Source organism: Serinus canaria, chromosome 1 (assembly GCF_022539315.1).
Source record: "Serinus canaria isolate serCan28SL12 chromosome 1, serCan2020, whole genome shotgun sequence".
NCBI classification, from domain to species: Eukaryota; Metazoa; Chordata; class Aves; order Passeriformes; family Fringillidae; genus Serinus; species Serinus canaria.
The window spans coordinates 110143857-110170737 of NC_066313.1; the positions used below are offsets into that span (position 1 = coordinate 110143857).

At 41.7% G+C, this 26881-nt stretch overlaps 1 protein-coding gene across 7 annotated transcripts in view; it reads left to right on the forward strand.

The window, feature by feature from the left end:
• Positions 1-26454, forward strand: part of PRDM15 (PR/SET domain 15) — a 35125-nt gene extending 8671 nt beyond the window's left edge. For 2 of the 7 annotated variants that reach the window (XM_030234458.2, XM_050982421.1), the window contains exons 4-25: positions 736-889; positions 1659-1911; positions 3050-3175; positions 5521-5619; positions 6383-6601; positions 7234-7369; positions 8405-8586; positions 9371-9465; positions 10230-10317; positions 11009-11176; positions 12300-12394; positions 13746-13877; positions 14301-14435; positions 16732-16895; positions 17333-17412; positions 17991-18110; positions 18797-18928; positions 19425-19508; positions 19697-19872; positions 21025-21105; positions 21440-21652; positions 22468-26454. In XM_030234458.2, coding sequence (XP_030090318.1) covers positions 736-889; positions 1659-1911; positions 3050-3175; positions 5521-5619; positions 6383-6601; positions 7234-7369; positions 8405-8586; positions 9371-9465; positions 10230-10317; positions 11009-11176; positions 12300-12394; positions 13746-13877; positions 14301-14435; positions 16732-16895; positions 17333-17412; positions 17991-18110; positions 18797-18928; positions 19425-19508; positions 19697-19872; positions 21025-21105; positions 21440-21652; positions 22468-22947 — 3412 coding nt within the window. In that variant the 3' untranslated portion in view covers positions 22948-26454. Of the gene's footprint in view, positions 1-735; positions 890-1658; positions 1912-3049; positions 3176-5520; positions 5620-6382; positions 6602-7233; positions 7370-8404; positions 8587-9370; positions 9466-10229; positions 10318-11008; positions 11177-12299; positions 12395-13745; positions 13878-14300; positions 14436-16731; positions 16896-17332; positions 17413-17990; positions 18111-18796; positions 18929-19424; positions 19509-19696; positions 19873-21024; positions 21106-21439; positions 21653-22467 lie in introns of those variants that run through there. The other 5 variants (XM_030234460.2, XM_030234459.2, XM_030234461.2 and 2 more) reach the window with 5 other exon arrangements.
• The last annotated feature ends 427 nt before the right edge of the window (positions 26455-26881 follow it).

Consider the following 26881-nt stretch of genomic DNA (forward strand, 5'->3'; position numbering starts at 1 on the left):
ATTGTAGCCTTTACAACTGGGGAACCGTAACTGAAAATGAGTTGTCTGAGTTTGAGGGCAAGTTTAACCACAAACTGGATATGAATCTTTTAAAAACAGTCTGCTTGCTTAACCACGTTTGTTGTTCCCTCTGTCTTACTGAAAAGATAAAATGGGTGCTTTCTGGTTAGAAAAGAAGGGTTGAGAAACATCTGCTGAACTTCTGTCTCTAACACTGCTTCTTGTATATTTCAAATTAAAAGTGTATTTTTCAATTCATTTGCTTATCACTATGATTGCAGTCTTTTTGTATTTCTCTTTATCTAGGCAGTAAAGCAGCTCTGCCAGTGTCAACCTCAGGGTAGTCAGTAGCTTGTCTGATTCTTTTTAGCTTTTCATCTGTTAGCACAGACATAAAGAAATATAATTGCATTTGGTCTTAAAAACCAATACAGTGGGGCCAGTCACCTGAATTTTTGGGAAGATGTTCTTTGTGCATTATACATAGTAACACTATTTGCTACATGTAGTTCTTCTCAGAAGCTTGTTTGGGAAAAGGGAGAGGCTGGGAGCACAGAAGCACTTGTGTTTAATGCTGACCTCTTTCTTCCACGGGTTCCTGCAGTCCATCACTGTTACTGGGCGAGGTGGTGTTCAGCCAAATGTTGAACTTGCTGATCTTGGAAGTCTTTTCCAACCTAATCAGTTCTGTGATTTATTTTTTTTTCCCCCCTCAATTCTCTCTTAAATTTTTAGATCATCTCTGCCTTCTAATTTGGAGATAAGACAGCTAGAGGATGGGACTGAGGGAGTGTTTGCTCTGACTCAGCTGGTGAAACGTACCCAGTTTGGCCCCTTTGAATGCAAGAGAGTTCTCAAGCTGGAGAAAGAATCAGTTTTTCCCCTGAAGGTAAGACACAGAATTTGTAATTTGTAAAGTAATAAATAGCAAGGAGTCAGTTTTACCTGTGAGGGATTAATGCTGGCTAACACTATGAAAACAAAGATATGAAGGGGGATTATTTGGGACATCCTTTAGGTGTGCCCTGTAAGAGATGAGCTAATCAAACATTCTCTGGGCAAGGAACAGAAGAACCAAACTAGAAGCTCAGTTCTTTTAATGAGTCTCTTCAATTTGATTGAATTTGCCTAATGAGCCACATATGCATTAGGTTTATGGAACATGCAGAATAAGTGGGTTTTTTTCTGTCTTGCATTTGTTTTATTCCTCTCTTGACAAGTTTTGGTAGGAGAAATGCTGCATTAAGAATGGAATTCGGTCTTAGTTTCCACTAATACCTAACTCAGAAGTAAAGATTTAGAAGAGTGCCTTGGGCTGATGGCTATTTGGATACCCTTCCACTCATGTCTGCAGTAATTTTTTGGAAAACTGGTGGCTATAGCAAGAATTTTTGGGATGATTTTGTTCAGTTTGTTCCAATCTTGCTCCTGGTTGTTTGTGTCTGAGACAGACAAGGTGTGAACAAACAAAAGATGAATAATGAATTAAAAAAATAAAAGATGAATAATAAATAAAAGATGCCCGATGCAGGACTTGAGGCTTCCTTTGTCCCTGATACCCATTGAAAAGAAACCACTGCAAAAGCAGAAAATATTTTTTTCCCTTAACTTTATATCACTTCTCAGGGTTTTTATTCTGTGCACATTTTGCTTGGCAGGTGTTCCAGAAGGAAGGGCCCCTGGTGTATTTTGACACCACAAACGAAGATGATTGCAACTGGATGATGATGGTGCGCCCAGCCACCGAGTATGAGCACCAAAACCTCACAGCCTTCCAGCATGACAATGACATTTACTTCACCACCTGCCAGGACATCCCCCCAGGAACTGAGCTGCGAGTGTGGTATGCAGCTTTTTACGCCAAAAAAATGGAAAAGCCAGTGCTGAAGCAGGTCACTAGTGTTGCCAATGGTATGTGTGGGGGCCTTTCTTCCTTCCTAAGGGCCCAGTGCTGGCAGGGACTGATAGTCCCTGGCTGTTGGAGTTGACAGTGCTGTTTATCCAGTAGGTTCTTATCCTGCAGAGTCAGGCCAGCCTGCACACGTGGGTGCCCTGCAAGAGGAAAGTGTAGATTCTTCACCATGATACAGCCAGGGTTTTTTTTAAATAGGTGGCCTAGTTAATGGTTCAGCCTCTTCAGAGTGGACAGACTGGATAAATTGTCCTTAACTGAAGATTTGGTGTTTCAAATCATTTGTATCAAGTAATTTCTGGGTAGAACAGCAAAGGAGCTCAATTATCAGAGAAATCTGTATACAGATTTGATAAAGAAGCCATTCTTCAGTTGCAGTGAAAATGGTTTGGTTTTGCACAGAACTGTTACAGAGTTCTAAAAAACCAGATTTCTCTTAAGCAGCCTCACGTGGGACGCACTAGAGTAAGATCCACGTGGCTGTGCATTGGAAAGAAAGGCAGCACGTATTTTATTATCAGAATTAGAACTGCCACAAGTTCCAGTGTTTTCCCCTTTGTTTTCTCCTACTTTTCCATTTCCACAGCTGAAAGGCAAGATCCTTTGACATTGCAAGGGTGTTTTCTTCCTGCTCTTAAGCTGGGAGTACTCCCTGGATGTTATTACTGCTCTGCTGGGTATAATTTGGGGTGACAAATTTGGGAAGAAGCCATTGCCACCAGCTTTATGGCTGCCCTTGATCCTAAGCAGAGTCTCAAGGGCTATAGCTAAATCAATGCAGATGACATGTTTCTGAGCTCTGAGATGTTTCCAGCTGGTATTAACTGAGAGGTTTCATATTTTCCCTCTTTAATTTAACCTGTTCATGTATTTTTGGGGGATTATGGGTATTTTAAAATACTCTTAAAATATACTCTGCACTCTCTGTTCAGCACTTCATGGTTCACTCCAGAATATTTAAGGCACAGTGGGTGAGATTCAGCTATAAGAATGCCCTGGTTAAAATTTTCTGTGAGAATGTTCTTTGCAGGCCTGTTACAGAATAAAACTTTCTGACTGTGGTTACTGCCCTCAGCACAGAGCAAGAGTCAAAGGGTCTGGGCAGTAAAGAAGATGAACTCTTTTTCCTCTTCACAGATACATCCTTGGTAGCAACGGAGTCTGATAAAGAGGGGAATAATAATGTCTCTTCAAAACCTTCATCTGCTGTCTTACCCCATAAAAAAAACAAGAAATCCAGCATGCTAGCAGCTGATCCAGCAGGTATGCAAAATTATAGTGCTCTTAAGGAAGATAGAGGACAGATACAGGTGTGCAGAGCTGTCAGGTGTAACACTCCTACACGTGTATTATGGATATATAACTTCTGGCAAATACTAATTTAGAGAGGATTTGAAAGCTTGATTTTTTCCTTTCATTTTCATGAGCACAGTGCTTAAAGTACATTCCCAGGTTAAAAAGTGGCAGAGGGGCCAATAAACTTTTAGGCAGATTATTTTCATGGAAACCACAAGTGCTCCTAACTTTGGAGATGGTTAGTGTTGGGATGGGGGTAATCCCCAAAAAAATCTTCATTCTGCCTGTGCAAAGTGTAGTAATTCAAATGATCAGGCCAAGCTCTAGAAGAAAACATATCAAATATTTGGAAATGACAAGAACATTGGTCATCCCCAAATTACAACAATACCACAGTATATACCACTATTAGAGTTCAAACAGTTCTAAATTACAGAAACTAAAATTTCAGTAAACTTATAAGCAATACATATCCTCTTGGCAAAGAACATGTGGCTGAGGAAATATCTGGTAGTGTCATAGGAGCTCTGTCCCAAGGATTCATTACAAAGCAGTGCTCCCCCCACCCAGTCTCTGCAAAGTGGAACAGTGTAATTAAGAACCCACTTAACACAAATTTCAAAAATTACACTCAGAGTACACAAGATCAAAAGAAAACCATTCTAGGTCTGCTCTTTGAGGGGTTATTTTCCTAAACTTTGCTCATTAAAAGTAGCTGGGAGGAAAGGAGGGGAGTTGTTGCAGACATGTACAGAGCAGCTGATCAGAGGATCCATTTGTCAGCTTGGGCTCTGTCACAGCTAAACTGTGAAGTTGACTGAGGAGTTGTCTTTCAGTTTGGCATTATTGATTTTTCCAGAGGTAAAATGAAGAATTGGAACAGCCTCTCCTACATCCTTCACCCTACTGCCTGAAAGTCCAACTTCAGTAGAAGCAAAAAGCTGCCTTTTATGTTTTGGGAACCCTGAGGTGTTCCCACTGATTTGGTACTTCCAAAACAAAATTTTCTTCTTTTGATTTTGTTTGCCTCAAGTCATATCCCTCAAGCAGTTGCCAGCTGTCAGATCTGTGGTTCCAAGTCAGCCAGGTTGCCCTGCAGCTGCCCTGAAAGCCTGAGGAAGTGGGAACTTAAGAAGGACCTGACTTGTCCTGACAAACCAGTAGAAGGAGCAGCTAAGGAGCAAGGGAAGTGCAGAGTCAGGCACAATTAACTTACACAGAATCTTGGTTTGCTGCTTTTGTCCTCCTGGACAGAGCCCTCAAGAAGTTCTTTATGTAGCCTGTGAAGAATGAATTTTTGTTGCTGTATTGCCAAGTGATTTTTTATTAATTTATGTATTGCAGCATGGATGAGATCACACCTCTGTAGTGCAGTGTTGAATGTATCTTGTAGCAGGGAGCAGCCTCTGCCTCAGAAAATCCTTTATTTTGGTTCAAGAGCAAGCACTGAAAAGAAGGAAGAGCTTTACTGTCCCTTTACAGATGGGGTCCTCAGGCAGAGAGAGATGAGCTGGCATGTAATGACCATCTAGGAAATCTGTGTCAGAAACTGAGGCATAATTTGAATTCCCTGTGCTGCCATTCACTCACCCTGACTTCTGTGTCATCCTCCCCCTCTGCAGGAGGAGTCTTAGTCAGCTTTTTGTGTGCCAAAAAATCTCTAAATCAGTCCAGATTTATCAGATCCTCTTGACAAATTTAAATGTATCATCTAAGGACTGAAATATGAAGGACTGTGAACAGAGTTACTCTTTCTGTTTTTTTTTTTTTATTCCAGTTTCATTTGTGCCCTAATTTCTACACCTTTCTTGAGTTGATGTGTTAATTAAAGTATTAGTATGGTGATTTCATAGCACATCTAATTAATGAAACTGCTGAAACCCAGGTTTTCATTGTCCTCACCCTTACTTCCATTAATCCTAATGTTCTTACTCTGCAATGCCCTTCACAGAGGTTTCTCCTGCTTCTGTCCTCAGCTAATCCATAAGAAGAATGCTAACAGTGGTTTTAGAGGTGCTAAAAATTGCTTTATGCCATGCCTTTAATGAACACAGTTCTTTAGAAAGTGATAAAGGAGCCCTCAGGATTTTACAAGGGCACTGATACTCTCTCCTGGCATCATTTATATCTTCCAATAGTTCAACTCTTCATGTTTGGAGAATCCTGAAATGGTCCCAGCTGCCCCCAGGGGCCTCTTTCTGCTTAAATTATACCTTGTGATACTCAGGGAGTTACTGCAAGAGAAACAAAGCTACAGAGGTTTACCACCTCCCCATTTGCAGAGTATTTCAGTATTTCTTGTTGTGATTTAGTGAACACTCCAGAAGGCAGTGGAACAGCAGAAGCAAAGCCCAACCAGTGGACGTGTAAAGTGTGTTCATCTGCTTTCCAAGAGCCCCAGCTGCTGACAGGTAGGAAGTGCTAGAAATTCATAGGAGAGCACTGAGAATCATCAGCAGAGTTCTGCTCTCCCATGGCTGTGAAGCCATGCACCATCCATGGTGCAGTAAGATAAAAGTTTTAAATTTTGTGTTCCTATAAGGAAAGCAGTAGTAGGGAAGGTAGAACAAGGATATTTTGGATGTTTTGACCATGGCAGTGTTCAGTCTCTGGACAAACAGCTGTAATGTTGAGTCTAGAAGAAGTAAAACTGTGATCTAGAAGATGATGTGACTGTCAGGAAAATCAAGGATAGGGAGCTGCATGAGCAGTGAAGATCAGTGATGCCAGGTTATACTTTGTGATGTTGTCCATCTGGTATTTTTAGCACAGATTTAGTAAGGGTATTGAAGTACGTATTTTTTTCTCATTTGCTGCTATTTTATGCAGTTTTTCAGAAGAGCTTAAAATTATTTAGAAGCTTGGCCATTTGATGAATCTTTTTTGAAAAGGGGACTTCGGTCAGTAAATAACTTGGACATTTGGGAAAACGTATCCATTATTAGAAACACAAACTTTTTACTGTGATACCAACAAATCTCCTTAAAAATTCAGTTCTTGTGACTGTTGAATAAGTTGTAGGCTTTGATTTGTGAAGATACTGTGACTGCTTTTGAAATCATTTGAAGTCACTGCAAAGTGAAATGGACCTGATAGACGGGCTTCAGCTAGTTCCATTTCAGTATTTTAAGGATAATTTCCTCCTTCCTCTCCTCTTCTTCCCTATCCACCCAGAGCACTTGCTGAGTCACCTGGAACAAGCCAAAGGTGCCTCCCCAAGCAGCCAAAATGATGCTGAGAAAGCAGCAGAGGCTGTGCCAGCAGATCAACCAGTGACAAGTGATGCAGCCAGTGCCAGCACAGACTCGAGGAGAAAGGCCAGGAGGGGAAGAAAAGCCAAAACAGCAAAAGTAGAAACACCTCTTGTCATTGATGAAGAGAAAGATTCTGCAGGTAAAACAGAAATCTAGAAAATGTATAAGCAGATATATTGCTTAGCATCTGTGATGATGCCATTGCCAGAAAGGCCTAAAAAGCAGCAGAGACAAGATGGAGGTTTTTATTTAGAGCACTAAAGCTGCCAATTTACAAGGTTTGTTAGTTATTTCTGAGGGCCTTGAAGGCAGCACCCACAGCCAGTCACCTGCCTTCTTCTGTGATGGTTTGTAGAGAGCCCCAGAGAAACACAGGGTATGAGAACTGCAAGAAGGAACAGGAGAGGAAGCATTCTTCCTCTCAAGAGGATAAATCTTTCTCTGTCTACATCAAGTTTAGTTTAGAAAGGGCTTTCCCTTCCTTGCAGGGATATTCTAATAGGAAATTTCATGATGCTTGGTCAGCTGACCCTTCAGTAATAGCTTGGAAAGGTAAGAAGTTAGAAAAAGGTGAGATGTCCCTGCCTGTGGCAGGGGGTTGGATTACATTTTTAACTGTCCCTTCCAACCCACATTGTTCTGTGATTCTTTGAATTCTTTCCTGGACAGTTGATTTGTCCAGTGCCTCCTCTTATTACAAATGCTGCATTTGAGGTTTTGCTTCCAGCTGTCCAAATTACTGCTGTATTTATTTCTTTGGTGTGTGTGCAGTGGAACGTGTGGCTGACGCTGTCACCAAGGTCCCTCCAGAGGAGGTGGCCCTGCCTCCAGCTCCAGAAGAGAGGATTATGGATCTGGTTTTAGGAACAATGCCCAGCAGCACAAACAGCATCAACTCAGTGACAAAGTAAGTGTTCTGGGGTGCACAATTTCCTCTTACTTGTATCTAAGATGATGTAACATGCAACAGTTCTGCTCAACTTCTGGGCACACAGATGCTGTGTGCCCAGAAGTTTTTTATCTGCATAAAATTGTGTGATGCTGCTGCTGCTGCTTCAAGAGGTGATTTTGAGTGCCACTTTTACACTGGTAGGATTTTGGAACATAACATAAATGAAAATTTCTTTTTTCATCATGTTACTGCTTTTATTTTGTGCTTCCAAAAGCCTCCTGCAGCTGCAAGGTGAAATTTATTCCCATTGAATGTTAGTGATAAGACAGGCAAAGAGATTTTTTCTTTCAGAATATGTTAATAGTTTTATTATTATTCAGTCTTGCTTGTCATCTTAGCTCATGAATGACCATGTTGATTTTGCTGTGATACTCCAGATTTGGAGCAGTAGGAGGGGAAAACTTCAGTGTAACAGAACTTCAGGGAGACTTTTAAGTATCGTGTGATTAATTCAGATTCTTTGATGTCTTTTTGTCTTGGTAAAATTGGCCTTTTGAATTTTTATTTTTTTTTTATAATAGAGCACTCAATTTTTATGAATTAACTAGTAATGGTATATTTAAAGTCCTTAGGAGACACAGAGCCATCAAAAGTCATTTCAGCAGGTGGTTGTGCTGGGAAATGGCACAGTGCTGCTTGGCACCCTGCTGCCCTCTGCCCAAATACAGCTTTGACATGGGGGCTGCCAGGCTTCCTAAGCTGAGCTAGTGCTGATGTTTTCAGAGCAGAACAGATCCTTTCTGTTCCTCTGAGGGACCTGCAAAGGAATCTCTGCTGTCATTGGTTCTGGGTGAAGAAAATTTGGAATGAGTGACATCTGCAGCTTCCGGGGGGTGGCCAGGGGAGCACCTAAGAGCTGGGGAAGCTCCATCCAGGCCCATCCCTCCTGCCAGGAGCTGAGTTTAACACTCCTCAAGTTTTTACTAGCTGGTGGAACTCTGTTGCAACCTGTGGGCTAGCTTTCAGTCCCTGCCTTTCTCTCTAATCCAGTAGGTTTGCTCATCACCAAAACACCATGTCCCTCAAAAGAAGTTTCATTCTCTCCAGTAGACACGGGATTCGGCGGAAGCTGATAAAGCAGCTGGGGGAGCACAAGAGGGTCTATCAGTGCAGCATCTGCAGTAAGATCTTCCAGAACAGCAGCAACCTCAGCAGGCACATCCGTTCTCATGGTGGGTTGGCTTTTCCCTTGCCTGGGATTGATTTTGTGTCTTGGCTGTCATTGATTTTATGTCTTGGTTCCACCTTTGAGTTAAACAGCAGGGCTCTTTTTAGGGTTTGGGATATGTATTTATAAGAGCTGGTTTTGCTTTTTTATTTCTTTTGAGTCTCTCTAGGAAACTTAATTTTTCAGACCAAAGCATGAGAAGATATCTATTCTAAGATATAGAAAATATCTATCTTATCTATCTATCTATCTATCTATCTATCTATCTATCTATCTATCTATCTATCTATCTATCTATCTATCTATCCTAATCTAATCTAATCTAATCTAATCTAATCTATTGCAATAGATAGTGCAGAATTGAAGTTGAAAATATTTAAAATTTGAATTAGGTGCATCTTTTAAATCAGGGCAAGGATGTGATGTTTTTTCCAAAGCTTTTATTGCCCTTAAATTGATACATAAATATCACCCTCACCTTCACAGGCACATGGGTAACATAGCTGTGTAAATGTCAGGTGTTTTTCCACTTGTGATTTGCAGTTCTGGGAGTCTGTGTCCTATTCTAAGGGTTCTATGAAAAATCATCACTAAAAAAGGGTGGGGGAACTAAACCAAAATTGTTGGAAATGGTTAAAATCCACTGGTTAGATCTCCTGAAATGCTAAATTTTTCATCACTGGCCTGTGTGTTTGCAGTGGCTTGTGCTTTGGTTTCCCCTGTCTTGCCTGGAGTTGGTTGTTATCAATCACTGACTACTTCCCTTTCATCTCGATTGATCCCCTCAGGTGACAAACTGTTTAAATGTGAGGAATGTGCAAAGCTGTTCAGCAGGAAGGAGAGCTTGAAGCAGCACGTTTCATACAAGCACAGCAGGAATGAAGTGAGTGGAAGGGGCTCCTGCAGGGTTTGTGTGGAAAGGCACAGTGAGATTCCAGGTGTGAGCATGTTCTTCTCATGTGAGCAGGTATCCCATGTGAATGAGAAAGGACAGAGAGGGAGTGTTAACATCTCATCTTAGAATAATTGACAGATTTGAAAAGTGCTTTTGAGCATGTGCAAGCCCTTTTCCTATAGAAAATTGCTTTCAGGCATCAATTCCAGCAAGACAAGCTGGAGTTAACTGGACCTGCATGATACAGAGGTGAGATCTGACTTGAGTTATGCTGCTAAATAGAGTGGTTCCATTCTTGTTTGCTTGTCCTGTTTGATTTCTCCCCACTTATCATTCCTTTAATGTGTGAACTCTGCCTTTGGATGCTGCTGCCATAGAGATATTAAACACACCTGTAGTGGCATCTTATTACTGACAATTTCCATTGTTGCTTGGCACCAGGGTCCTTAACTCTCAGATTGCTGCCACCTCTTCTGGAAGATGAGTCAGATCATATCTTGCTTCTCAAACAATCTGTTTGTGTGTTGGACCAGATATTCCACATCCACACAGGAGCATAGTTTTTGGGGTTTTTTATAGCTCAGGCGTAGGAACATGGCAGGATAATACAGCGTCAGAATTTTGAACTGCTGTGTAGATAAATACCCTCTTGAAGGATTAAAAATTGGAAAGAATAGAAAACAAAAGAAGTATTTGAGGTTTAGAATTTCTCTGTCAGATGTGACTTGGCTTTCCCTGTTTGTGATCCTCAGGTGGACAGTGAGTACAGATACAAGTGCACCACGTGTGAAAAGGCCTTTCGGATAGAGAGTGCATTGGAATTCCACAACTGCAGGACAGGTGAGAATGGATAACTCTTCCTCTACTCCATTCTGGGAAGATGTCCCCAAACCCATCTCAGCAGAGGAACTACAGAAAGGGAGTAGGGATTTAGGTTTTTGTCATCATCACAAGAAGCAACCTGTTTTTTTGATAAGAAAAGTGTAACCAATAATCTGTAGAGCAACACATCCACTTAGGAATTGGATTTTTTTAGTATCTCCTGCTCACCTGTGTAATATCCTCACTGGTTTCCTTTGTTCACAGATAATCTCTGTTGAACTTTTTTCCCTAAAACTAAATTCCACCTCACTCCTCTGAAACAGAGGAACTGGAAAGAGGACCAGTATTAGTGGTAATTTGTAGTTTTTTGGGATTGCAGTTTTCTTCAGCTTTCTCCAGCTTTATACTTGCACCAGTCGCTAAATGGTTTTTTCTTAGCATCACTCCAACCTGTGCTTTTCTGCCATAGCCATCCCTTGTGGTTACTCATATTATTTCTGCTGTGATCTTATGCTCAGAAAATGCCATCCTGGTAACTTTTATGGCCCCACAATAATGTTCAGTCCAGAATCACACAGGTAATTGCCCTTAGAGCATAGTGATGGATCCCATTTTTAAAACCCAGATCCATCAGAGGAACCACCTGTCTCACAAACACACAAAACCTGTTTTCAGCTCTAAAGAGCTGCATGGTTTCTCTTGCTTACAGATGACAAGACATTCCAGTGTGAGATGTGTTTCAGATTCTTCTCTACAAACAGCAACCTTTCAAAACACAAGAAAAAGCATGGGGATAAGAAGTTTGCATGTGAGATCTGCAATAAGATGTTCTACAGGAAGGATGTCATGCTGGACCATCAGAGGCGGCACTTGGAAGGTAAATTTACTGCAGATCAACCTAATTATTTCTCCTGAAACAGCAGTGGAGGTGGGCAGGTTAAGGAAATGATAGTGTGCATTAGATCTTCTTGAATGGTGGCTGTCTTTTTTTTAATCAGTTACCTGATCTAGAGTTTCAAGTTTCAGCAAAATGTGACATTTATGAAAAATCACAGTAGTGGGTCCAGAGCTATTAGCAGTCATGTGGAAGCTGCATGGCTTATTATGCAGCAGTTTAGACTGGCTGATTTTAATTATGTATTTTTCTTTCTTTGCATCCTATTCTTCCTTTTTTAAAATTTGCGTGGTAACTTGAAAATCTGAAGGCAGGGTGTTAACTTGGTGAGAGTGACTACTACATAAATACAGTGTCAGCATGTTTTCTTTGAAATACTTGAGAATATACAAAAATGAGGTTATGAGAGTTTGCTGTTCAAAATCTCAAGCATCTAAGGATATTGCAGGTACTCAAAGGCTGGAAAAAGTTGGTACATTGCTCAGCATGTATTAGAATGTGGTCAGTGCCTTAGATGATAAAGCCAAAAGTGATTTAAAAAAAAAAAGCAGCCAGATTGTTTATTTTGTGTCATGAACCAGAGGACAAGGGGCTGTAAGACTGGCAGTGTCTCATTTTCAGTTGTCACAGAAGAGTAGGAGCCCTCTGCCCTCCTGAAAGTAGCAGAGAAAGAGGGCTGAAATCCTCTCTGAGCATTACAGCTGATGCTGGAGTGTTGCATCTCTCCTTAGAGATTTCCTCTCCTCTCTTTCTTAGTGAGGGTGAATTTCTGAGCCAGATACCAGATTGAAGTGTCAAGCCCTACTAGATCTGCCTGTTTCCTGGTGTTGACAAAAAATGTTTTTGACAAAAGTGTTTTCAGTCACTTTACAGTTGCTTTAATAACCAATAAGCCATAACACATCACTTTGTCAGACTGCTTCTATATTCTTAAAATACTTTTTAATTTAGAAATCACCCTTTTGTTAGCAATTCACCCTGCATTGAGGCCCTTCCCAGTGTTTCACTCTTCTTCCCAGTCTCCTCCTGAGCAGGCCTGCAGGCTGGAGTGGAAAGCCATGGTTTATTTCTTGTTTTGTTTTTTGATGGGGACTGCTGTGTGAAGGGGTGAGGCGTGTGAAGAGAGAAGACTTTGAGCACAGCACGGAGAGCATGGTTCGCTACAAGAAGGAGCCCTCGGGCTGCCCCGTGTGTGGGAAGGTAGGAGCTTGTGCCAGTGTGCCATGGGAGGCTCTGCATTGTGGCTCTAGGGCTGCTGCAGTTCAGTCCAGAGAGGAGAAAACTGAGGAGATCCATCCATACATTTACATACATCCACAGATCTCCAAGGGGTGTCAGAGGATGGTGCCCGGCTCTCTTCAGTGGCGCTCAGCAATGGCACGAGGAGGAGAGGCCATAAAATAAAATACAACAAGTTCCACCTCAGCATGGGGAAGAAATTTCTCACACTGAGGGTGGCAGAGCTCTGGAACAGCTGCCCATTAAAGGGTGTGGAGTCCAGTCAGGATATTCCTCTTTAAACACCTGTAGCTCCATTATTTATCCAAGCCCACTGTGGGATTGAGCCATGGGTGGTGGGAGCTGTCAGCACAGAGATGAGAGCAGAAGTGCATTTCAGGCCTGAACTTTCCTCAGGACACCCAGCACAATGTAGAGTGTCACATGGCCTCTCTGTGTGTCAGTGCAATCTCATGGCTTATGTTATTTAAAATGAAGGGGTTTTTGGCTGGTTATAAACAGCTGGAGTTGATGGTGTGCATTGGGAATTCTACTTCCATGGGAAGTAAAAGTGAATTCGTGGTGTAGTCATGGCATGGTTGCAGTTGAATGTTCAACACTCAAGATCATAAGTCACTGTTGTCACAAGGAGTGTGGGTTTAACATGTGATTTTATAAATGTTTAATGATTCATGGTGCAAAAGGCAATCAAGAACTCTTCAGCTGATGTGTAGACCTCTGATTTTGATGCTTTGGATATGTTTCATACCAGTCAAGGTAGATTTTGTGGCTATATCTTTTTAGGGATAGATGGAACATCTGTGATTCAGAAGACACTGCTTAAATATTTCAAATTCTACTCTGTGTAATTCTGCTGCAGCTTTTTTTGGAAGTTTTTCCTGGCAATTGGAGAACCTTGTTTTTTCCAGGAAACAAGGGGGGAAAAAAAACCAAACCACCTGCTTTTCCTGGTAATTTGAGGGGAAAACCCCCTGGTGTTCACAGGAATTGAGGAAAAAACACTCCAAACTCACCATTTTTCCTGGGAATTTGAGGGATCCCTCCCTCTAACCCCCCCCCCCCCCCCCCATTGGGGGCTTGTTTCAAATGACACATGGCTAGTTTCAGTCAGTTCCTTGGAACTCTGCCCCTGGATTTTGCCATGCCAGCAGTTCTGAGGCAGACTGCTAACAGGAGCTCCTGCATGTTTCTGGCCAGAAGGAATAAAAAGACAGTAAATGTGTTCTGTGCTCTCCACTGGATAGGTTTCAAAGAACTGTAGCCCTGCTAGACATGATCCAAAAATCCTTTCTTCCTTCTCTTTTCCTTTTAGGTATTTTCATGTAGGAGCAACATGAACAAACACCTTCTAACACATGGAGACAAGAAATACACCTGTGAGATCTGTGGACGTAAATTCTTCAGGGTGGATGTGCTGAGAGATCATATTCATGTCCATTTTAAGGTATTGTGTTAATAATCAATTACAGAAGGCAGATTGTTTGGTCAATACTGAATTGTAAGGAATTAAGTGAAATTAAAAGGGAATTGTTTCACTCAGTGGTGCTCATAAAGATGCTTTTATTTAATACTGTACCAGCTGAGTGTCTTTATATTAAAAGTCCTTTCATATGCAGAAAAATTTATTGAAATAAAATCCAATACATCTCACTGCTACAAAAATTAATATTAGTGGTTTGATTAAGTTAATTCCTTACGTGGTCCTGGACAGAGACACTCTGGATCGAATGAAGCTGGAGGATATTTTAAATAAATAATATTACAGCAGTTCATGCAAAGCAGTCTACATGGAAGCAAAAGGTGACTAGGCCTTACTTTTTGAAGAAGTTTAATGCATTAAAACAAAATATTCTTTCCCTTTACACAGGACATAGCCCTAATGGATGACCACCAGAGGGAAGAGTTCATTGGTAAAATTGGAATCTCATCAGAGGAAAACGATGACAACTCTGATGAAAGTGCAGATTTAGAGCCTCACAAGTATAGCTGCAAAAGGTGCCAGGTAGCTTTAAATACTTTCAAATTAACTTGTTTTGGGATGGGGGAGGGAGTGGAGGAATTTATAAATAGTACAGAATTTTAAATAACATTAAGGGCTCTCAAAGAGAAAGCCAGTTCTCAGGTCTGCTGTCTTCTGCAGAAGATCTGTGAACTGAGGCAATTCCATAAGAATTGAGGTGGTGTCCAGTAAGGGGGATGATAAACACTAAAAAAAGGAAAGATAGATACATTCACTTTTTCCTGTGAAGAAGGACTAGAGGAAGGATCAATAAAGGACCATTCACATCTCTAACTACCTTTCAATTATGTGTAACTTTAAATGCTGACAGCATTTCTGATTGATAGAGTCCACAGATTGATTAATTATTATGAGGTCAGAAGGTTATTTTGTGGATATCCAGTTTAGAGGTGTAAGACTGCTGCTTGTGTTCAGTGTGACTGCTTCTTCTTGCCCTGCTCCATTGCAAACAGGATGGGGTTGGAAGTGCTGCTGGAATGTAATTCACTTAATTGGCAGCTGAGAGAGGAAGATTTTTTTTAAACCTCTTACTGTGTGGGTTTTGCCATTTTCTAAAGAAATAATGGGTTCTTAAGGACTCTACCCTCCCTGGGTGAGCACACTGTGCTGGGGCAGGTGGGGTGCAAAACCACTCAGTGAGAACAGCAAAACTGACACAGGGACAGGGGATTTTTGGTTGTTCAGCCACTGAATTGACCCTGGAAATCAGAGCTGATTTCACAGCCCACACTTAATGTGGTGAAAGTTCTTAATTTATCTTCATTTAAAGACCTGGAGATAATAATATTTCAGTTTTCTTATCTGGGAGATGGTTTTCAGTGCAAACTGATTTTAACTTTGTGTCAGTAAACATGTGAAGTTGTGGTGTCACAGCAGTTCATCATGTTCTTGCTTTCACTGTGCTGATTTTCTTGCCTGACACTTCATGGATATATAAACTATATAAAATTGTGTTCTTTCGAGTGAGGGCAGTTGGGCCATTCAAATCAGAAAGATCTTTTTGGAAGTTGGGTTTTTTTTCAGTGCTTTTGCAGGCGTTTGTGAAGTAAACAGTTGTGTAAGGGCACACTGTGGGAAATGGGATTTGATGTGAGGAGATGGGGACACTGAACAGCCAAAGGGAAAACAAATACAGGTAACTCCTGGAGAAATCTCTCTTCTGAGCTCTTAAAAAATCTGGTTTCCTTGGTGTCAAAGTACATCTTCACCAAGCTGTGCAGTACTGTTAGAAATGCCCTGACTAGTTCCAGAATTGGAGCAAAAGACCATGTCATTATGGCACTTCACCCTGGCATGCTGGAGCACATCTGGATGTGCACATCTGGAGCTCAGTAGTGCAGCACTGTCTGTCATAGCTGCAGCACCTCCAGGAGCTGCTGCCAAAGCTGCTGGTGCAGGCAGGAGCTCACCTTGGCCCTAGAGCCCAGCAGGCATTTTCCCCATCTGTGATATCCTCGCTCTTACAGAATCACAGAATAATCTGAGCTGGAAGGGACCCTCAGGGCTCACTGAGTCCAGCTCCTGGCTCTGTGCAGCCCCTGGAATCCCACCATGTGCCTGAGAGCATTGTCCAAACGCTCCTTGAGCTCTGTCTTACTGCAGTGACCAGAACCTGGGGAGCCTGCTCAGTGCCCAGCCACCCTCTGGGGGAGGAACCTTCTCCTAATACCCAACCTAAACCTGCCCTGATACAACTTCAGGCCATTTCCCCAAGTCCTGTCAGTGTCACCACAGAGCAGAGATCAGTGCCTGCCCCTGCTCTGCCCCTCACAAGGAAGTTGTAACTGCAGTGAGGTCTCCCCTCAGTCTCCTCTCCTCCAGGCTGAACAGACCAAGTGCCCTGAGTGGCTCTCACAAGACTTCCCCTGCAGACCCTTCACCATCTCTGTAGCTCTCTGGACATTCTCCAGTAGTTTAATATCATCCCTATACTGTGGTGACCAAAACTGCTCACAGTACTCAAGGTGAGCTGGTGGAGGTTAAACCTGGCTGTTCCTCGGTGCACAAACAACTCAAGGTCCTCTTCTTGTGCAGAAGTGGAGACACCATCTCCATCTAGAGAAAAGAGTGAATTGATGTCCTGTAGCAGCGTGCTTGGAATGTCCAAAGAGTTTGAGGCCTAAACCCAGCTGTCACAGGTTTTTCATCCAGTGGCACACTGGATTTTAGTGGTACAGGGGATATTTAAGTGATATTTATGTCAGCTCGATATTACCTGCTCATTGCCGTGCCCGAGGACTTTTTTCCCCCTTCCATTCACTATTGGTTCATTCCCCAGCTGACCTTTGGCAGAGGGAAGGAGTACCTGAAGCACATCATGGACGTGCACAAGGAGAAGGGTTATGGCTGCAGCATCTGCAACCGGCGCTTCGCCTTGAAGGCCACGTACCACGCGCACATGGTCATCCACAGGGAGAACCTGCCCGACCCCAACGTCCAAAAGTAAGGCTTGTTCCACTGAGGAGAGCTGCCTGCTTGGAGTTCTGATGGTTCTGCCACCTGGGGGGCTCTTAGGGGATTTGGCTGTGCTAAAATAACTGTGAAATGGGGGGTTAGAATGTTTATGATGAGCTTGGAAATGTGTGTCGCTGGTGATTGGATTGATGAGTCAGCAGCCCCCTGGTTTGGGCTTTGCAAAGTGTAAATCAGTGATTTTAATAAATGGTTTTGAAAAAAAATTGAGTGTATAGCAATGCCAGACTGCTCCAAGCTTGCAGTCCACTTGGGGCTTTCTTAAGGCTTATTTAGAAAAACTTGTGCTTCAAGGAATTTTTGGAGTAATTAATATTAGCAAATGAAATACACTTAGTGACAGAGATGCCTGAGAATCACCTCTGCCTTGAGAGAAGAATCACAGGTTTTGGTCTCTTTGGTTTCAGATACATCCATCCATGTGAAATCTGTGGCAGGATTTTTAACAGTATAGGAAATCTGGAAAGACATAAGCTTATACATACAGGTAAAAATGTTGTTTCTTTATAATTATCAATGCCAAAGAGAAATTTCTGTTGCCAGTGCCTGCTTTTTTTTCTTTTTTTTTTTTTTTTTTTTTTTTTTGCTAGAGAATTTTCACTCTACATTACAACAGGACAAATGTAATATTTATTGTTTTCCAAAGCAGGTAATATTAATGAAGGTATTTGATCTGGGCACACAATCCAAATTCCTAATTAATATGTTTGCAGGATTCACCTAATTCTGTATTCTGTTCTTTCCCAAATTCTTATCCATGCCACCTTCTCACCATTACACAGGCTGAAACCTGCTATTGCAAAATCATTTTTAACAGCTCATTACTATTTCATGCTATTCAGTCTTCTCCTACCTCAGGCTTTATCTTCTTTTTCTCACACAAAAAACCAGCTTTTCTCTCTCTTCAAAGTCTTCTAATTTGAGCTACAATATCCATGAAAGATATCCTTGTCAGCATAGGTGGGCTGTTGCCCTCTAATTCACCACTTTAATCAATTTTTAGGAGATGCACATTACTCATTAACATTTTTTTTGTTTATGTTGTCTTTTAAATTTATTTTCAAGGTGTAAAAAGTCATGCTTGTGAGCAATGTGGCAAATCATTTGCTAGAAAAGACATGTTAAAAGAACATATGCGAGTCCATGATAATATCCGAGAATACTTGTGTGCAGAGTGTGGCAAAGGTATGTCTGATGCCTTGTTTTCCATTCATTGTGATACTGAGTAGCAGGTGAATATCTGAATTAAAACAACTGTCATGCTGAGAATAGTGGCAGTGCTGTAAATCCTGCACTTTTGAGAGGTAGAAAATGTATTAATCAGCAGTATTGTTGTTCCGTGAGCTGCCCTAATTTTGTACAGTTTGGTTTCATGGGCTATAACACAATCCTGATTTTAGTAGCACTTGTTTGTGTCGGGTTGAGGAATGCCTGATTTGCAGCACAAAAGAATGCAAGTTGATTTTTTCATTCTGGGCTGTTTACAGGCTTAAAAAATAGAGTAATTACTCTCTGTAAGAGCCTTAAGAGTCTCAAAGTTACTTTGGCTTCTTAAATTTCTTGTATTATAACTTGAACAAGTCTGAGCTGGTTTTAGTGGAAGACAGTAGTAAGTCTGACACCTCTAAGGATGTTTTATCTTTGCTTGTCCCTACTCTTTCTCCATCAATGATTACTCAGATGTTTTCCAGAGCTTTTTTCCTGGAATTAAAATAATAATGATGAAGTAAATTGCTACATAAACAATTAAAATTTGGACCTGTGGACTTGCAGCGAATATAAAATAGAGCTGTTGGTTAACAACATGAGCCTGATTTCTCCCCTGAAGGTGGGAGTGGTGGCCTAAGTGTCCTGTGCCTTCTGCCTCACAGGGATGAAGACAAAACATGCCCTTCGTCACCACATGAAGCTGCACAAAGGGATTAAGGAATACGAGTGCAAGGAATGTCACCGAAAATTTGCTCAGAAAGTCAACATGCTGAAGCATTACAAGAGACACACAGGTGAGAGCTCCAAAGATGGACAAAAGTTGCACTGAATCAGTTACATCTTTCCCAGGAGGACTCTTACCTAGAGCAGTCAGACAGTATGACAAAAATGAATAAAATATTTTCTGCTCTTTGAAAAGTGAGTTTTTGTCCTGTCCTCAGCCAGGACTGCTTGTTCTACAGATTAATGCAGATTAGTTGGTATCAAGTTTTGCTTTTTTTTAAGGCTCTTGGTCTAGGGTAGCTCTACAGCATTGGGGGTTTGAGTTAGTGTTCAGGTTGTGATTTCCCAGAACAAAATTTTACTTCCCACATCAGTTTTTCTGGAATTTATTTTCTGCTATATATGGATATAGTGGAATGGCTTAGCTAAAAATAGCTGGTGAAGCTGGGCTTCTGCCTTTTTTTTGTCTGGGATTTTTATTTTTTTAATGTTACTAATGCAAAACTCAGAATTGTCCCAGATACCTTTAGGCTGCTTTCACAGGTGCCAAATGTGCTTTTCATGCAGGAATCAAAGATTTCATGTGTGAGCTCTGTGGCAAGACGTTCAGCGAGAGAAACACAATGGAGACTCACAAGTTGATTCATACAGGTAAACCCTCTAAAAAGCAGTATCCAGCAAAAAGGTACCTTCATTTTGCTCCTTAATTTTGATTTAGAGTGGCCAGTCTTGGAACTAACGTTGCACATCCTGTTACCAAACATAAATTATTGCTCTCATTGAGGCGTTGGCAATCTGATGCTCATCCATTGGGTTTCCTTCCTTCCCTCTGCCACCAGTAGGAAAACAGTGGACGTGTTCAGTGTGTGATAAGAAGTATGTGACTGATTACATGCTGCAGAAGCACATCCAGCTCACCCATGACAAGGTGGAAGCCCAGAGCTGTCAGCTGTGTGGCACAAAGGTTTCTACCAGGGCATCCATGAGTCGACACATGAGGCGTAAACACCCAGAGGTGAGTGAGTTTGAGTGGTGGATTGTGGAAATTTTTAAACTTTTGTTTTTTAAAGAATGTTTATGGCCTTCAGTGACTTGAAAGGAATTACTTTCTTTCCCTCTCTCTTTTTTTCCTGTTCTTTTGGGCCCAATTTTAGGTAGTATCTGTGAAACATGGACTTAACTGAATCAGCCATTTCACTATCTGATTCTCAGTCCCTAAACATGAAGTTCTTCTGATTATTTATATCTCTTTTCTTTTTCTACTCCAGCTTAAATATATGTTTTTTCATGTTTTTGTCTCTATCCATTAGTGAGTATAATGGATTCTTTTTTTCCCATTGTGTTCTCTGTATTCAGAAGTGATCTGAAAGAACTGGTGAATAGAGAGGTGATGGTAGCATCTGCTGATGATGCAAAATTATTCTCAGTATTAAAGATGAATGCTGACTGGAGAGAATGTGGATTAGAGGAATGTTTTGTCTGACCCCAGTAGGGTTTTCATGTGTTCTAAATATTGTGTTTCTCCTTAGCATTTCCTGTTTAGGTTTGATTAAGGCTTGTCTGTTCCCTTTGAGGCTTTTAAAATTTTTTTTAACTACCAATTTTTCATTAGCATTGCTTTGCTGTTTTGTCATGATGACTGTGAAGGAAGTCAACCAAATGCTCTGTTTATTGATTTGGGGATTTAAAATGCAGCTACATATCTGAAATCCAGAGGGCAATTTGTCTCCATTCTTTGATGAGCTGAGATGTGTAGATTCATCTGAAAATAATGAAATAGGACACAGTTGATAGGTTTATAAATTGAAATGCTAACATAATACTTATTTTTTCCGGAACACGTTGTTTTCTGTAGAATTCAGCACATCCCAGAGGGGTATGTTCTGTCTAGAATATGAAAATGGACATGTTCTTTTACTGTGTTTAAATTTTGCTGGATTGAAGAAAGAGGGAAAAGGTGATATGTCAAAAGGTTATTTTAAAAAACCACAGTTAAGTACTATGTAAAAGTATATTAAAAGTGTGAGATTAGTGTATTAAGTACTGTGTGTAAAGTGTTAGATTCCATCACTTTTGCTTGGTGATGGGGTTTATTAGGGAAATGCTGTGCTGTTTGACTGTGGTTTGCAGGGCTGCAGTTCTGCAGCTGACACCTCTTTGTGTTCAGATTCTTTCAGTGAGGATTGATGATTTAGAGCCACTGCCAGAGACAACCACCATTGATGCCTCTTCAATTGGGATTGTTCAGGTGAGTTCCAGGCCTGCTGCAGGGTGAGCTGGGACAGCACTTTTTGGGTACAGAACACAGCTGGGCGTGGGCTGATGGGTGAGGAATGTGCTTTTTTAGAGAGTCAGCCCCAGTGGAACATGCCCAAGCAGCCACAAGGTGCTGATCTGCTTGGTTGTATAACAGGCAGAATGTAATTACAGGGTGAGGTCTCAATCCCTGGAGTCAGGATTTTGCTAATGTTTGTTTCTTTGCTTGAGAACTGACAGTAAACCAGCTTCAGGTGATTGTCTCTTACTTGGAACCTCACTAATCAAAAGGACTTGATGTTTTGTTTGGAAATGTGTTGCTCCAGCCGGAATTAGCCTTGGAACAGGGTGATCTACCAGAAGGGAAGCAGCACATAAAAGCTCCTAAAAGTGGCCAGAAAAGAAAACAAAAGTCAGGTGAGGAGGAGGAAGCTCAAGTGCCTGAGGACCCTGCCTTCAGTGAATACACAGAGAAGGAAGGTGAATTCACAGGGAATGTTGGAGATGAAACTAATTCAGCTGTACAGAGCATCCAACAGGTGAGCTGCAGGAGGAGGGTGATGGGTGGCATTGCTTAGAGGGATAACCCTTCTTTTGGTTAAAAAAACATCACAAAAGAGTGGCTGGAACATTTGATTGGATAAATTGTGGTAATACAAAGATGGGTTCAAAAACCCAAGAAGTTGGACCAATAAGCTCCTCATGTTTGTTTTATTTCCTCTGGTGTTATCATCAATTTGTTTGCAAGATCTCACTAGCTCACTGAAGCTGGGATTAAAATAATGAAAATTAATTTGTCTGTTTGTTCTGAATGTTCCATATCCCTCTCTCCCATCACCATCTTACTTCTACACTTGTAAGTTGGTACATTCCAAGTTTCCTACTTTCCCATCTGTGTGTGGCTTCTCTTGCTGGCACCATGTAAGCCCACCACCTCTTCCCTGGTGGTCACTCAGAATCTCCAAGGCTGAGTGTGGATGCCATGGGACAGAGAGAGAGAAACAGCAAGCGTTTCTCACAGCAGCTTGTGAGAAGTTTTAAAGAGCTGGAAAGATGCGATAACCATTGACTATAAACAATTTGCAGGTGCTGTTTTTCTACTTTATTTTTCTCTTCCTCTCAAGGACAGTGAGTGAGAAAGATGTTTCTGTTAGTTAGCCAATAGAACAGAATCTATCGTACCACTCTATAAAAACCGCGCGGTTCTTTTGAATAAAGCCTTCTTTGCCTTTTCTGCCATCCTGCCTCTCACCTGTTCCTGCCCCAACCTTGGCACTAGAGTGACAGCTGAGGTCACCTTTGTGTTTCTCCTCAGGTGGTGGTGACCCTCAGTGACCTTTGTGTTTCTCCTCAGGTGGTGGTGACCCTCAGCGATCCGAACGTCACAGCCCCCTCCAGCTCGGTGGGACTCACCAACATCACCGTCACCCCCATCACCACGGCAGCTGGCACCCAGTTCACCAACCTGCAGCCCGTGGCCGTGGGCCACCTGTGTCCCCCGGAGCGGCAGCTGCAGCTGGACAGCTCCATCCTGACGGTCACCTTCGACACCGTCAGCGGCTCGGCCGTGCTGCACAACCGCCAGAGCGACATCCAGCTCCCACCACAGCCCGAGGCTCCCAACCCTCAGTCCGTGGCCCATTTCATAAACCTGACCACCCTGGTGAACTCCATTGCTCCCCTGGGGAACCAGATGACAGAACAGCACCCCCTGAGCTGGAGGTCAGTGCCTCAGACTGATGTGCTGCAGCCCCCGGCGCCGGCCACGCCGCAGCAGCCGGGCCAGCAGCCCGTTCAGACAGAGCAGCAGCAGCAGCAGATGTACAGCTACTAATTTATACTTGGGGAAGTGCTGGCGTGGACAGTACTCAGAGACACAGAAAAACACACAGACCTTTGGAAAATTTCTACTAGGATTGTTTGCTGGATACCAAACAGAGATGGGAAAATGTTTATGCGATGAAATTTCAGCTGAAATTGGCAGATCACCCTCCAACAACCCGGTCTGAGGTTCTCACGCTGTCTCTAGACCTTTCACTGTCTTAAAAAATAACAGAAAAGGGAGGAAAAAAATCTCACCACAAATTTAGCACCCCCTTTTAGTTGTGCACTAAGATTGAGATTTGACAGGTGCATCATCATACACCTTAACCAAAGCAGGGAAATCCTAAATTTTGCAGCACTTGCGATGTACAAAAACCCTTTCAGCCATACCATATCACTTCTTTCCAAGTCTGGAAATGGCACCTGAAGACCTTGTTCAGAGTGGGTGGAATGTCCTTGTGGTCAGCTGGTAGAGACTGAAAGTGAAGACACAAAGGGGCAAAACAGGAATTGTCTTTGTTTCTTATCTTCTTTAGGTCTTGTATCTAACAACATCGGTAAAGTAGGTGGAGTTTGGGGTTTTGGGGTGGGCATGAGTGTGGTGTGGAAGAAAATATTACCAGTTATTTCCATTTTAGTCATGGGAAAAGCCCTGTACCCATCAGGCAGTGATAGTGCTACTTGAGCCAGAGAGCTGGTCTAATGCTGAAGCAAACTTTTATGGTCTTCTAGTCAAGTTTCAATCAAACCAATTACAAACTGAAAGAAGAATGTGATACAGTTTTATGTAATTTTTAAAACCTCCTCTTTCAATCTTGCTTTTAGCTAATAGGCCTGAAGAGCAATCAGTCCCCTTTGATGAAGTTCAGGATGTGAATTTTTTTCAATTAGACTTATTTCATCCTGTAATAAACATTTGAGAAAGCATTCTTTTTATATATATATATACACACACACACATATATATATATATAGCCTTTGTATTTTACTGTGTGTTCCTGGTGAGTATTTGTGTGAAAAACACTGTTACCAACACAATTCATGAATTCTTTCATCCCCATGTTGCTGCTTCTCATGAAAAAAAAAAAAAAAAAGTATGGATTCTGTTCCTTCTGTTCCCAAATTTCATTTCCAAAGTTCACAGCCACACGCAAGGTTTTGTGAAGTGCAAGAAAAAGAAAAAGGAATGTCTGAAGCATATTCTGTGTCCTGCCACAGGGAGTCAGTGTGCCCCAGTGTATAAAGGGAAAGGTTTGCATGACTGCTGGGATGCAAATCCTGGGCTGGGTCAAACACGTCTGTGCTGCCAGAACCCCTTCATTTCATTCTCCAGCCATGGATGTGCAGTCTGGACTTTTGCATGTCAAGAAGATAGTGTAATTCCCACAGGGAAAATGTGCTGGTAGCAAAAAGGAATAAACTAAATATATATATATATATAATATGCATATGCATATATATATATAAAATGTTGTTGCTTGAAATCCTGAAGGGCAAAGCCTGCTGTGGCTGAAGAACAAGGTCCTTTGGGGCAGCAGACTGAGCCACAGAACTGTGCTGAAAGGTTTTTTTTCTCTGAGGATAAAGCAGCTGCTGTGTCTGACAGTGAGGATGGATTGGTGGTTGTAAAAATCCTGTCTGTGCTTATTGTATTTATGAAAAATTCTATGTTTTAGCAGAAATATGAGTAGGAACGACTTCAGCTTTGAAAGTCTCTATTAACATGGACTACTTGACCCTTAAAGGTTGCCTTACAATCTCTACAACAAATTCTCCCAAAGTGTAAATGTCTGGATATTAAAATTAACCTCCAGTGCTTTTCTTGGTGCCATGGCTGTGTCCAGAGGCTTGGGATACCAGGGTTTGTGTAAAGCTGCAGGACAGGGATAGCAAAGGGGTTTCTGGTGACAGAATTTGTGTGTCAGAGGAGCAGAACTACTTCTGATTAAATGTCAACAGGTCTATTAAATACCTGCATGGCAGGGACCAGTATTTGATGGGACAAGGATGCATATCAGAAAGAAAGGTACCTTTTAGCCGTGTGGGAAAGAGAATTTTTAATTCCCTGCTCACTTCTGTCTTCCTTAGGCACTTTACACACAAATACTGTGAGATCCTGTAGTTTTTTAGCCTCCCAATATCCTGAGTACAGTTCCTGGATTATTTCACCACTGGCTTGAGATCGTTCAGTTTCTCCTCAGCTGTCCTGCCCACAATTCTTCTGTTTCACACCAAACCAATGGGCAAGAGGAACCCAGGTTTTATATATTAAATATATTATCTACTTGAAACTTCTTTCCCCCCCTCTGTGTTTGCCTAATTGGTAAAGGCACATTATCTTTTGTCAGGTGAAAAAAGGGGAAAAAAGGGAAGGAAAGCAAATTCTGTGATCCTGTGAAATGGAGAGGTCAAGTTGTTGTGGTAAACACAGAATTTTTACACAGTCAGAGCTTTGTTGAAACACATGTAAATGGTGATTAGACTTTTAACTGGGGAGGAAGAGGTTTTTTACCTTAGCAGAGTCCATCTTTTCTATGTTGATACTACTGACAGTGGCATTTGTGCTGCATTGAATTAACCTGCATCATTTTAACACATAATTTCCTGCTTGCACTCAGAGGAAATCAACCTTTAGAGACCTCTCTGGCTTCCCAAAATCTCTATCCTAGTAAAATCCCCTGGTTTTCTGTACTCTTATGGGGCTTGGCATCCCTCCCATGCTACCTGGCCTCAGTAACCTCATCCAGGCAATAGGATCTTGCCTTTCTGGCAGTGGTTGATTCCAGGTGATTTTAGAAGGAATGATCCCACAGGAAGTGCTTGCATGCTGGTTTTTACATAGAAATGTCCCTCTTCAATCTCTCAGAATCCCCAAAATCATGGAACAGCCCGGGCTGGAAGGCACCTCAAAAGATGATTGATCTGGTCCAGCCTTTTTCTGGGGAAAGGGAGCATAGGTGAGGTGATAGAATCATAAAATCATCATTAACCTGTCTAACTGCATCTTTTAAACCTCCAGTGACACAAGTCTGGGAAGGTTGTTCCAGTGGCTGATTGTTTTTCCTGTAAAAATTACCTTAAATAATTTTCAGGAGAGGAAAATATAACCACTGGAAAGGCTTTGGTTAGGCCAGGCAGTAGAAAGCTCTCTGAGTATGATCTTCCCAGAGCACTCCTTTGAGACAGGATTGTGAGTTTCTCCACAGCCCTTGCTGTGGTGCCTCATCATTTCCCAGCATGATTTTATTATTATTCCTGTTATTAACATCTCTATGAGAAAACAACTGTATCTTGGGTGTGCTGCACCATGGGGAAAAAAAAATCCAGAATAAATTATTCTGTTTGCTTTTTGTTTCAAATGGTTTTGTTTGGAGATGCTGGAAATTGCTGCCTTTTCAGACAGAGCTTCCCTTGGACAAGCAGTGGCTGCTCTCCCAACTAAGCCTTTTCCAGGTGAATACCAAAGTTGTACTGATGCTGTTTCAAAATGCACAAGAAATAAAACAACTCCACAAGGGATGTGCAATCTAAATTTCCTCTGCCAATTTGTTCCCTGCCTTTTCAGCTGTAGGATGTGAAGGCTTTCTTGTTTTGCATAACAGCTGTTCAGTCACAAACTGGAATTACTTTGAGCCAAAGGAGTGATGTTGTGTGGTGTTCTGTGTATTGTCATTGTTTATTGCTAAGACTATTATTTAATTGAATGCTGTCTGTGGCACACTGGGCTCTGAAGTAAAGGAGCATCGAGGTACAGAACCCTTTCTCTGCCAGTGTTATTCTTTACTGTTCCTTAATTAAGATATCAAACATTATTTTTCCTTTAAATCTCTTAGATTTGCCCCAAAAGCAATAAGGTTAACTCTCATTCTCTGGAACTTTGTACATCCCAGATTAGAGAAACACGGGGTAGCATTCTGAAATATTTATTCTGTAGCTTGTTACTG